The sequence below is a fragment of the Suncus etruscus genome, chromosome X, assembly GCF_024139225.1.
Source record: "Suncus etruscus isolate mSunEtr1 chromosome X, mSunEtr1.pri.cur, whole genome shotgun sequence".
Lineage (NCBI taxonomy): Eukaryota > Metazoa > Chordata > Mammalia > Eulipotyphla > Soricidae > Suncus > Suncus etruscus.
The window spans coordinates 104424307-104436439 of NC_064868.1; the positions used below are offsets into that span (position 1 = coordinate 104424307).

Here is a 12133-nt window from a genome sequence, read left to right on the forward strand (position 1 = left end):
TACTAAGTATGTACTATATTTAAGATACTTAAAAATAACTGTTTCAGACATCTAGAAAGTAGCTCAATAGTCTAAATGCATACTTTGAATATTGGAAGCCTAGGTTTAATCACAGATGCCACAGGGTCCTCAGAGCAATGACAGGAATAGTCCCTTGGGTTTGGTCCCCAAACCAGAAAAATTATAATAGTTTGAGGAAACAAATATCACTTGATGTTAAAACATGAGTAAAAACTTAATGAAAATAGCTATTTTAACCCCCTCAAAACTTACCACTGTTCTTCTATCCCTTCTCATAAAACCTTAGCTCAATTATCAATTTCTACTAGTTTATCTCTCATATTTTGTTTTGTTCATCTTTATATCCTTATACTGTAGACTTAGGTGAGATTATCTAATACTTGTCTATTTCCTTCTTATTTACCTTCATATAATTTCTTCAAGTTCTTTCCATTTTTATTGCCAATGGAAAGCATTCTTCTTTATAGCTTACTAATATTTCATTGCACAAATATACCATGTTATCTTTGTCTGGGTTGGAGCATTCCCAGAGATACTCAATCCAGTAGTGTTCATTGCTGAACCTGGAGAAACCGGGAATGACCAGGACCATTACAAGCAGAACTTGGTTCAAGGGATCAAACTCAGGGCTTTTCAAACGTGAGACATGAGCTCTGCCCCTCTGAGTTATGGCCCAGCCTCTGTACTATATCAAAAAAAAAAAAGAACGTTGGCTTTGGGGCCAATGCAATAGCACAGCAGGTAAAGCATTTACCTTGTATGCAGCCAACCTGGGTTCAATCCCCAGCATCCCATATGGTTCCCCAGGAATGACCTCTGAACACAGAGCCAGGAATAACTCTTGAGCGATATCAGGTATATCCCACCACAAAAAATTAAAGAATGTTGGCTTTAAGTTAAATAGCTTGAATTAAAGTAGAAACATATAGGGGTCAGAAAGATAGCACAGAGGTAAAGCATTTGCCTTGGATGCAGAAGGAGGGTGGTTCGAATTCCAGCATCCCATGTGGTCCCCCAAGCCCGCCAGGAGCAATTTCTGAGCGTAGAGCCAGGAATAACCCCTGAGCACTGCCAGGTGTGACCCCCCAAAAATACCAAAAAAGAAAAAAGAAAGAAAAAAAGTAGAAGCATATAGTTTAAGTTAAATCCCAGCTCTCTCACACATTAGCCATGGAATCTGGACAGGTTAATTAATCTAAGTGCTTTGGAATCTACCTCAAATGTGAGGACCAAACAAATAAATACATGTAAGTTCTATTCAAATACTTCCTGATACACAGTATAGCACTCAATGTGAATTGCTATTTTCTCCTCTGCCCATCGTTTTGCTGTCACTGCAACTGATGTCAGGAGGCTATTAACATACTTAGTTGTGATGAGACTGCCGCGTTACTTGCCATAGGTTTCACTTCTGGCTGTAGTGCTCATACAATCAGCTGTGATGTGCACTAGAGGGGGGGTTTCACACACTGCAGTTATAATGCTCCCACACATTCTTTCTATAGAACCCACAGAGATTTAAGATTCCTGCCATAGAATTTTCTATCAATATACATATAAAGCATATTCCTGTGTTTGCTGGAGGGATCACATACTTGACTTGCACTGCTTGGATATCCAGGCTGCAGAGTACCAGAGATCACACTTTATTGTGGCTCTAGGAGAAAGGGGTCTCAAAAAGCAATGTTACCAGGACCACACTCAGCACAAGTGTTGGCACAAAGATCAAACTTGCAGCCTTATGCTTACAAAATAGGCCCCTTTGTCATGAGTTGTCCCTGGGCTGAAGTTGTGAATTATTATTAAAGATGTCATCACCTACAGACAGATTAAACCACACTTCCAAACTGAGGTGAAATTTCCTCTCACTGTTCTATTATGAGTTTATCATTTACCAGGTCATGATGATTATGTTTGTATAGCAGGGGTCCTCAACCTATGGCCCACAGGCCACATGCAGCCTGCCAAGGACATTTATCCAGCCTTCTGGGTGTTTTTGCCTCTACTGCTTGCCCTGCTTAGTAGCCAATCCATCCCAGGCCCACAGTGTGCATATTCACAGTAGAATGTGAAACGTACTCTCTGACTCCCCTTCTTCTCTCAGTTTCTCGACTTCTCCTCTCAGTCTCGGGCCAGTGTCCTTAAACAATGGCCTGTGGGTCACTATTATTCGTCATTTTTTAAACTACAATCTGACCCTCCAATGGTCTGAGGGACAGTGAACTGTCCTCCTGTCTGAAGAGTTTGAGGACCTCTGATATAAAACTCTCAACTTGATTGGCCCATTTAGCCAATTGCCTGATCCCCAGCACTCAGGGGTTACTCCTGGCTCTACGCTCAGAAATTGTTCCTGGCAGGCTCGGGAGACCATATGGGATGCCAGGATGTGAACCACCGTCCTTCTGCATGCAAGGCAAACACCTTACCTTTATGCTCTCTCAGGCCCCTCCCAGAAATGTTCTTAAAAATAGATATTTTTATTAGAGTCTCATTTTACAGCTGGTAAGAATTTAGGCTGGTCCAGTCTTTTTGGAAAATAATATGGATATTCAAAAAACTAGAAACTGAGCTTCCCATATGACCCAACTATACCACTCCTAAGAATATACCCTAGAAATCCAAAAACACCATGTAGAAAAGTCCTCTGCACTCTTATGTTCATCCAAGAACTATTTATAATGGCCAAAATCTGGAAACAGCTCAAGTGCCTGAGAATGAATGGCTAAAGAAACTGGTACATCTACATAGCTGTTAGGAAAAATGAAATCATGAAATTTGTTTATACATGGATAAATATGGAGAGTATTATGCTGAGTGAAATGAGTCAGAGGAAGAGGAAAATACATAAAAATGATCTCACTTATTTGTGGGATATAAGAAAAATAAAAGACAGTATGGTAATAATATTCAGAGACTATAGAGATGAGGGCCAGGAGGACCAGTCCATCGTAGGAAGCTTGCCACAAAGAGCAATGGATGCAGTTAGGTAAAAAAGGGCCCACTATGGAATGAATCACTCTGGACAAGAACTGAGTGCTAAAAGGACGATACTGCAAATTATAGTGTCAAGAGGGTAAAAAAAAGACAGAGAAAGAGAGAGGGAAGTAAAATGTCTGCCCCAGAGGCAGGCAAGTGGGTATGGATGGGGGGAAAACTGGGACATTGGTGGCAGGAAAGATTCACTAGTGAACAGTGGTATACAATGCATGACTGAAACTCAATCATGAACAATTTTGTAACCACAATGCTAAACAAAGTGTAATTAAACAAAGAGATATCTTTAATAGCTGTTAAGCTAAATTTCTAATAGTAAAACCCCAGATGCTTCCTTTTTACCATATACTAGCCCCAAGTCTGTTTTCTGTAGTATTATCACTAGAGATTACATATTAACTTTATGGCAACCAACTTCCTATAAACCTAACGTAGCAGAAACTTTCAAAACCAAAGTACAATGCTGAACGTTCAGTGCCAGATATTTCATTACATGGTTTCAATCTTCACTAAAGTGAGCAAATGTGGGTTGCTAAGTTCTTTCTTTCAATTATGTATGCTGCTATTAATAAAAGCATCCTGCATTCTCAAGCACTCAAGCTGGAAAAATAATATATTAAGGACCAACCAGGTTGCATCAGCAGATTGCCAAGGAGACAGCTTTTCTGAGAACCACTCTGATAGGCTACTAAAAATAGATAAAATGATTTTTCCTTTCCACCTTCAGAATAATCTGACAACTAAGAATGATTGAACAAAGGTCTGCAGCATCAAAGAAATTTTAAAATACAATCCACAGCCTCAGTGTACGTACCTTTAAAATGCCATCCAAAGTACCCTTGTAGAGATCCACATGTCCCACAATTGCTCTCTGGTTCATCATGCGAGTTCGAACAACATCAACTGGATTGGAGGCCAGAGCCCCGGCCAAGCCACATGTAAAGCTGGAACTAAAGATGAGAATTTAAAGACAGATTGACTTCCACCATTGCCCACTAAACAGAAATTAGGCTAAACACAAATGTACAATGAGGCAGACCCACCAGTAAAGCTGATACCTTTTCATTATAATCTAAAGAAAATAAAAAAAATGTCAATGTATCTTTGGAGAGGCACATTTGACAGTACTTAGAGGACCATGTGGTGATGGAGAATTAATGTGTTCCAGCCCTTTGAGCCATTTTTTTGTTTCCTAGAAACTTTTTTTGTTTCTGTTTTTTATTTTTGGGCCCCACTGGGAGATATTCAGGGGCTAATCCTGGCTCTGCGCTCAGAAAGTTGTCCTGGCAGGCTTAGGGGACCATATGGGATGCCAGGGATCAAACCTCAGTTTGTCCTGGGTTGGCAGCATGAAAGGCAAATGCCCTACCATTGTGCTATCACTCTGGCCCCCTAGAAACTTTTTTTTTGGTTTTTGGGTCATACCCGGCAGCACTCAGGGTTTACTCCCGGCTTCATGCTCCGAAATCGCCCCTGGCAGGCTTGGGGGACCATATGGGATGCCGGGATTCGAACTGATGACCTTCTGCATGAAAGACAAAAACGCCTTACCTCCATGCTATCTCTCCGCCTCCCCCCCCCCAGAAACTTTAAAGAAGCTGGGGCTGGTCTTGCATACAGAAGAATGGTGTTTCAAATCCCGGCATCCCATATACTACCCCAATTTGCCAGGAGCTATTTCTGAGCATAGAGCCAGTAGTAACCCCTGAGCGCTGCTGGGTGTGACCAAAAACCAAAACCAAAAAAAGAAGAAAAAGAAGCGATATCCTCAGGTGGAGCGAAATTGACACTGGTGGTAGGATTGGTGCTGGAACACTGTATATCTAAAACTCAACTATGATGGGGTGGGAGCAATACTCCAGTGGAGAGAGTGCTTTCCTTGCATGCAGCCAACTTGGGCTTGTGTCCCATATGGTCCCCTGAGTCTGCTAAGAGTGATCCCTGAGCATAGAGCCAAAAACAAGCCCTAAGTACAGCTGGATGTGCTCCCCCCAAAAAAGATTAGTTCTACCTCACCTGGCATGAAGGGGTTAAGGTGCTTGCCTTGCATGCAACCAATACAGATTTGATTTGATTCCTAGCACTACATGGTCCTTCACATACCATTAGGTGCAACTATTGAGCATGAAGCTAGGAACAGCCTCCGGTTAATACTGAAAGGACTTCAAACATCCACCTCTCCAAAAGAAATCATCCCTGTAACTTTACAATCTGAAACTCAAATAGTGCTTATATTTAAAAAAAAAGGTCAATTTATGGAGCCAGAGATACAGCATGGAGGCAGGGTATTTGCCTTGCATGCAGAAGGATGGTGGTTCGAATCCCAGCATCCCATATGGTCCCCTGAGCCTGCCAGGAATGATTTCTGAGCCTAGAGCCAGGAGTAACCCCTAAGTGCTGCTGAGTGTGACCCAAAACCAAAACCAAAAATAAATAAATAAATAAAATAATCACTCCTGGCTCTGTGCTCAGTCCTGGAGGTGCTCAGAGTACTGAGGATGGAACTAGACTGGCCACATGCTAATCCCTGAGCTCTCTTCTGCCCGCTAAAGCCATCAGCAACCACTAGCCTCTTTCTAGGCAGTACTGGTTGGGCTGGAGAGATAGCATGGAGGTAGGGTGTTTGCCTTGTATGCAGAAGGACAGTGGTTCGAATCCTGGAATCCCATATGGTCCCCCGAGCCTGCCAGGAGTGATTACTGAACATAGAGCCAGGAGTAACCCTTGAGCGCTGCCAAGTGTGACTCAAAAACCAAAAACAAAAAAGTCAGTTTAAAAGCCTATCAAAATCACTAAGTGGAAACCAAAGATATAGTAGAGATTGAAATGCTTGGATTACATACAATGCTAGTTTAAATCTGGCATTATAAATGGTCACTGAAGCATTGCCAAGAGCAACACCTGAGCAGAGAACCAGGAGTAGCCTCTGTGCACTATATACCAGGTATGCCCAAATCCCCACTCCCTATAAACAAAACCTAAGTGACAGTGTCATGCATTATCTACTATTAATGTAAAGTTTTAAACCAGAATTTCATAGGCATTTAAATAATAAAATATCATAATGTTATAAGATGAAGAAAATATAGGTGTTTACATATGTATTAGAAGATCAAAGTTCTGGGCCCGGAGAGATAGCACAGCGGCATTTGCCTTGCAAACAGCCGATCCAGGACCAAAGGTGGTTGGTTCAAATCCCGGTGTCCCATATGGTCCCCCGTGCCTGCCAGGAGCTATTTCTGAGCAGACAGCCAGGAGTAACCCCTGAGCACTGCCGGGTGTGGCCCAAAAACCAAAAAAAAAAAAAAAAAGAAGATCAAAGTTCTATATCTTATATAGACAAGGGTCTATATGAGGGACAAGGACCATTATGTGCTAGGTATATTATTGACTCTATGAGGACTTGAGTGAAACATGTGTTGTGCTTGACATGAAGACAGAGTACAACCTGCTATACTTACATAAAGTGGGTTAAAATTGTGTCTCCCATCATTCCAGACATTATCAAGTGTTTTTTGGTAATATCATAAACTGGTAACTCTACTCCCACAACAATGGCAGCCCGTTGAGCAGTTGGCACAACACCCTGTACAAGGCAAGTGACAATAAATACCGGGGAAATTAGCAGGTGGTAATATAAGTCTAAAAATGAACAAAATGTGAGCTGGGGCAAGAGCACAGTAGTTAAGGCACTTGTCTTGCATTCAGTCAACCCTGACTCGTTCCCCTGCACTGCACATAGTCTCCCAAGTAGTGCCAGAAGTAATCCCTCTGTACAGAGCCAGGAATATCCCATGAGCAATACTGAAAGTTGCCCCAATTCAACATAAATAAATTAAATAAATTAAATAAATAAATAAATAAATATAATCAAAATGGGCTGGGGAGGCAGTTCTCTACTTCTGGGGAGGCCAAGCTGGGTTTGATCCCTGGCAGCCCATATAGTCCTCTGAACACCACCAAGAGTAATCCCTGAACTCTGAGCCAGAAGTAAACCCTGAGAACTGTCAAGTGTGGCACAAAAATGATTTTTTTTTTGGTTTTTGGTTTTGGGGTCACACCCGGCGGTGCTCAGGGGTTACTCCTGGCTGTCTGCTCAGAAATAGCTCCTGGCAGGCACGAGGGACCATATGGGACACTGGGATTCGAACCAACCACCTTTGGTCCTGGATCGGCTGCTTGCAAGGCAAACGCCGCTGTGCTATCTCTCCGGGCCCAAAAAATGCTTTCTTAAGTAAAATCAGATTTTATTTGGAAACTCTGAGGAGTGGGAGGGAGAAAAGAGAGAGACTAAGTAATTCACTTAGAGAACATGGTCTCTCCCAAAGGTGGAGAAAACACTCCAGTACATAACCCAGCCTGAAAGCATGAAAGTACACAACTCAAGAGGGGAGATGTGGGCATGTGCATGTAGGCACCATGTATATGTGCTGGCAACACACATATGTGTAGCACCAACACAAAGACACAGCACACTGATACAGGGAGCACAGGTGACACAAAAAAATTTTGGGATGCCACACCCAAATGATGATGAGGGGGTTACTCCTGGCACTCAGGAATTATACCTAGCAGGCTTAGAAAGGTAAGCACCCAGTCCACTATACTATTACTATAAACTTTTTTAAGGGCTGAGAGTTATTGGTGGGGTAAGTGTACACTAGTAAGGAATGGGTGTTGAAATATTGTATGACTGAAACTCAACCTTCAGTAGCTTTTGCAGCATATCTCATGGTGATTCAATTAAAAAGAATAGTTAAAAAGAGGGCTGAAAGTTAAAAGGAAATAGAAAAACCCAGCCTGGATTACAGAGACCACTCTTTCAAATTGATGTTGATACTATAGCAATAATAAAGTCCCAATTCACTTGCTGTCCATAAATTAAATTCATTGACACACAAAGTACAAGCAACAAAATAAACTGAACTTCATAATAATTAAGCATTGTTATTCAAAGGATACCATCAAGAAAATGAAAGACAGCCCCAACAGTGTGAGAATATGTTTGCAAATGATAGACTAATATCCAGAATATACAAAGAATTCTTAAAATGCAATAAAAAGCAAATAACCCAATTTAAAAGTGGGCAAAAGGGGCCGGGAAGGTGGCGCTAGAGGTAAGGTGTCTGCCTTGCAAGCGCTAGCGTAGGATGGACCACGGTTCGATCCCACGGCGTCCCATATGGTCCCCCCAAGCCAGGGGCGATTTCTGAGTGCATAGCCAGGAATAACCCCTGAGCGTCAAACGGGTGTGGCCCAAAAACCAAAAAAAAAAAAAAAAGTGGGCAAAAGATAAACATAGATATTTTCCTCCAAAAGGTACACAAGTATCCAACAAGCCCAAGGAAAGATGCTTAGCATCATTATTAAGGAGATCAATCAAAACCAGAATGATACTACAAATAACCAAGATAGCTAAAAAGGAAAAAAAGCAAACAAGTGTGAATGAGAATGTGGAGAAATCAAAACTCCTTATAAACTGCTAGTGAAAATATAAATTAAAAGTTACTTTGAAACCACCTTAAAATTCTTGAAAAGGTTAAAACAGAATTATTTCATACCTAAATATGTACCCAAGAAAAATGAAAACATATAATCCACCCAAAGTTTTATATACACAGTCATGTTCATAACATCATTATCCATAATACACAAAGAGTAGAGCTGGAAATTGTCTTGCATTCAGACAACACAGGTTCTATCCCCATGAATGCCCTAAAATCCCCTTTGCAGTGTCGGAGTGATTCCTGAGTGAGAAGTCAAGTATGACCACTCTTTCTTCTCTCCAGCCAACATGCTGTTCAAATTGAGGAAGACAAGAAAACTTAGGGGCCATGTGAGCCACAGCCATGGCTGCATCAGCAAGCACCGGAAGTATGCGGGCGGTTGGGATAAGGCTGGTGGCATCACCACAGGATCAACTTTGACAAATGTTATCCAGGTTACTTTGAAAAAGTAGGTATGAGGGGCTGGAGAGACAGCATGGAAGTAAGGCGTTTGCCTTTCATGCAGAAGGTTGGTGGTTCAAATCCCGACATCCCACATGGTGCCCTGAGCCTGCCAGGAGACATTTCTGAGCGTAGAGCCAGGAATAGCCCCTGAGTGCTGCCGGGTGTGATCCCCCCCCAAAAAAAAGTAGGTATGAGACATTATCACTTAAAAAGAAATCAAAGGGGCCGGAGAGGTGGTGCTAGAGGTAAGGTGTCTGCCTTGCAAGCGCTAGCCAAAGAAGGACCGCGGTTTGATCCCCCTGCATCCCATATGGTCCCCCCAAGCCAGGGGCAATTTATGAGCGCTTAGCCAGGAGTAACCCCTGAGCATCAAATGGGTGTGGCCCTTAAAAAACAAAAAAAAATCAAAGTTTCTGCTTCTTTCTGCAGGAGCCAGCCCAGAGACACCAAGGATCATAATCTCTCCAGGACCCATACCCGGTAAGATGTCCCCACCCAACTAATGTGGGCCGGATTCCTGCTGTGTGATTGGGCACCCAGAGACTTTATAAAGGACTGCTGCCCTGCTCCCTGCCTTCTTTCTGCGGGAGCTAGCCCAGAGACACCAAGGATCATAATCTCTCCAGGACCTGCTCCACGCCGCGCTTATCTTTTAACCCCTGAACCCCACTTTTCCACATTGTAAAAAGCAATCTACAGCCTTAACAATGGGGAAATTTTGCAGTACAACCTCATGTTTAAAGAATCAAGATGTCTGCTCTGATAATCCAAAAAGTACCAAACAGTTAGGTATCCTCTCAAATAAGATGTTTTAGAGTAGAATTATGGAAGATGTTCAGGGAGCTCAAAAAAAGCATCGATAGACTTGACTGGAGCACAAATAACCATCAAGAGGATTTGACGGGCCCAGAGAGATAGCACAGCGGCGTTTGCCTTGCAAGCAGCTGATCCAGGACCAAAGGTGGTTGGTTCGAATCCCGGTGTCCCATATGGTCCCCTGTGCCTGCCAGGAGGTATTTCTGAGCAGACAGCCAGGAGTAACCCCTGAGCACTGCCGGGTATGGCCCAAAAACCAAAAAAAAAAAAAAAGAGGATTTGATGACTGAAATTAGAAATTTTCATACTGGGGCCCGGAGAGATAGCACAGCGGCATTTGCCTTGCAAGCAGCCGATCCAGGACCAAAGGTGGTTGGTTCGAATCCTGATGTCCCATATGGTCCCCCGTGCCTGCCAGGAGCTATTTCTGAGCAAACAGCCAGGAGTAACCCCTGAGCAACGCCGGGTGTGGCCCAAAAACCAAAAAAAAAAAAAAAAAAGGAAGTTTTCACACTGAAATAATAGGCCTGAAAAACTCGGCTTATGAATTGAAAACCTCAATGGAAAACCTCTCCACTGGAGTATGTCAGCTGCAAACGGGGTCAGTGAGCCAGAGGATGAGATCCAGAACAACTCCATACAACAGAAGAGATTGGAAGAGAACTTAAAAGCAAATGATCAGACCATGTCTAAACTACTCAAAGAATGTGGACCGATGAAAATAGAAGTCTTTGAGAAACTCAACAGAAACAACATAAGAATCAATGAAGTCCCAGAAACCCAGAACAAGAATAAGAGTTGGAGGAAGAGTCAGAACAGGAAGAGGAGGAAGAAGAATTTTAAGAAGAATAAGGCGAAGAAGTGTAAGAAAAATAAGGCAACGTAGAATAAGAATAAGGCAAAGAGGAGTAAGAAGAATATTTTGAAAAATAATAAAAAGAGGGGGAAGATAAAAGGATTCATCCTTTTCTTCTGAAAAAGAAGAGGAGGAAGGAGAGTAAGAAGAGGGCAAAGAATATTAAGAAAAGAAGAAAACGAAGAGGAGGAAGAGGAGGAGGAGGAAGGAGAGTAAGAAGAGGGCAAAGAATATTAAGAAAAGAAGAAAATGAAGAGGAGGAAGAGGAGGAGGTGGAAGAGGAGGAGGAAGAAGAAGAGATAGGGGAAGAAGGAAAGGAAGCGAAGAGAAAAGACAGGAAAAGAGGAAGAAGGGGCAGGGCCGGGAAGGTGGTGCTAGAGGTAAGGTGTCTGCCTTGGAAGCGCTAGCATAGGATGAACCAGACCGCGGTTCGATCCCCTGGTGTCCCATATGGTCCCTCCAAGCCAGGAGCAATTTCTGAGCTCATAGCCAGGAGTAACCCCTGAGCGTCAAATGGGTGTGACCCAAAAACCAAAAAAAAAAAAAAAAAAAAGAGGAAGAAGGGAAAGAAGAGGAAGAAGAAAATGAAGAGGAGGAGAAAGAAGAGGAAGAAGTAGAAGAAGAGGAAGAAAGAAAGAAGAGGAGGAGGAAGAATAAGAGAAAGAAGAGGAGAAAGAGAAAGAAGAGTCTAGCAGGGGTCTCAAACTCAATTTACCTGGGGGCCACAGGAAGCAAAGTCGGAGTGATCCTTGAGTGCAAAGTCAGTAGTAAGCCTTGAACATTGGGGGGTGTGACCCAAACAACTAAAACAAAACAAAACAAAAAAGATCCCTCTAGGGCAGGGCCACAAAATGTTGTACAGAGGGACGTTTGTGGCCCGCGGGCCACAAGTTTGAGACCCCTGGTGTACAGCCACACCACCCTGAACATGCCCGATCTCGTCTGATCTCAGAAAGAGGAAAAAGAAAAAGAAGAGGGGAGAAAAAAGAAGAAAATGGATTGAAGATTTATTTTTAATTTATTTTCTTATAGTAGAGTCTTCATTTAAACAGCATAATTATAGCATGTTTGTAGTTGGGTTTCAGTTAAAAAAATAATATAGTTGGGGTGGAGGGAGGACATCACTGTGGAAATGCCCTTGATTTATGTACCTTAAATATTGCTGTGAAATATTTGTAATTTACTTCGGCCACAATAAAAAAATCAAAGTTTCTGCTCCAATGTCAATCTTGACAAACTGTGGACCTTGGTCAGTCAGCAGACATGAATTAATGCTCCCAAAACCAAGACTGGAGTAGCTTCTATCACTGATATGGTGAGATCATGCTACTATAGAATTCTTGGGAAGGGAAAGCCCATGAAGCAATCTGTCATTGTGAGAGCCAAAGTCTTCAGAAAAAGAGCTGAGGAGACTAAGGGAGTGAGAAGGGCCTGTGGCCCTATAGCTTAAAGCTACCGAAAAAAGGCTCATTAAGGGGCCAGAGGGATAGCACAG

At 42.5% G+C, this 12133-nt stretch overlaps 1 protein-coding gene across 3 annotated transcripts in view; it reads right to left on the bottom strand.

The window, feature by feature from the left end:
• The window catches only part of SLC25A14 (solute carrier family 25 member 14), a 49265-nt gene that overhangs the window by 2828 nt on the left and 34304 nt on the right, over positions 1 to 12133 (bottom strand). For all 3 annotated transcript variants that reach the window (XM_049766689.1, XM_049766688.1, XM_049766690.1), the window contains 2 exons: positions 6477 to 6601; positions 3830 to 3965 (listed from right to left, as the gene is read on the bottom strand). In XM_049766689.1, coding sequence (XP_049622646.1) covers positions 3830 to 3965; positions 6477 to 6601 — 261 coding nt within the window. The remainder of the gene's footprint in view (positions 1 to 3829; positions 3966 to 6476; positions 6602 to 12133) is intronic.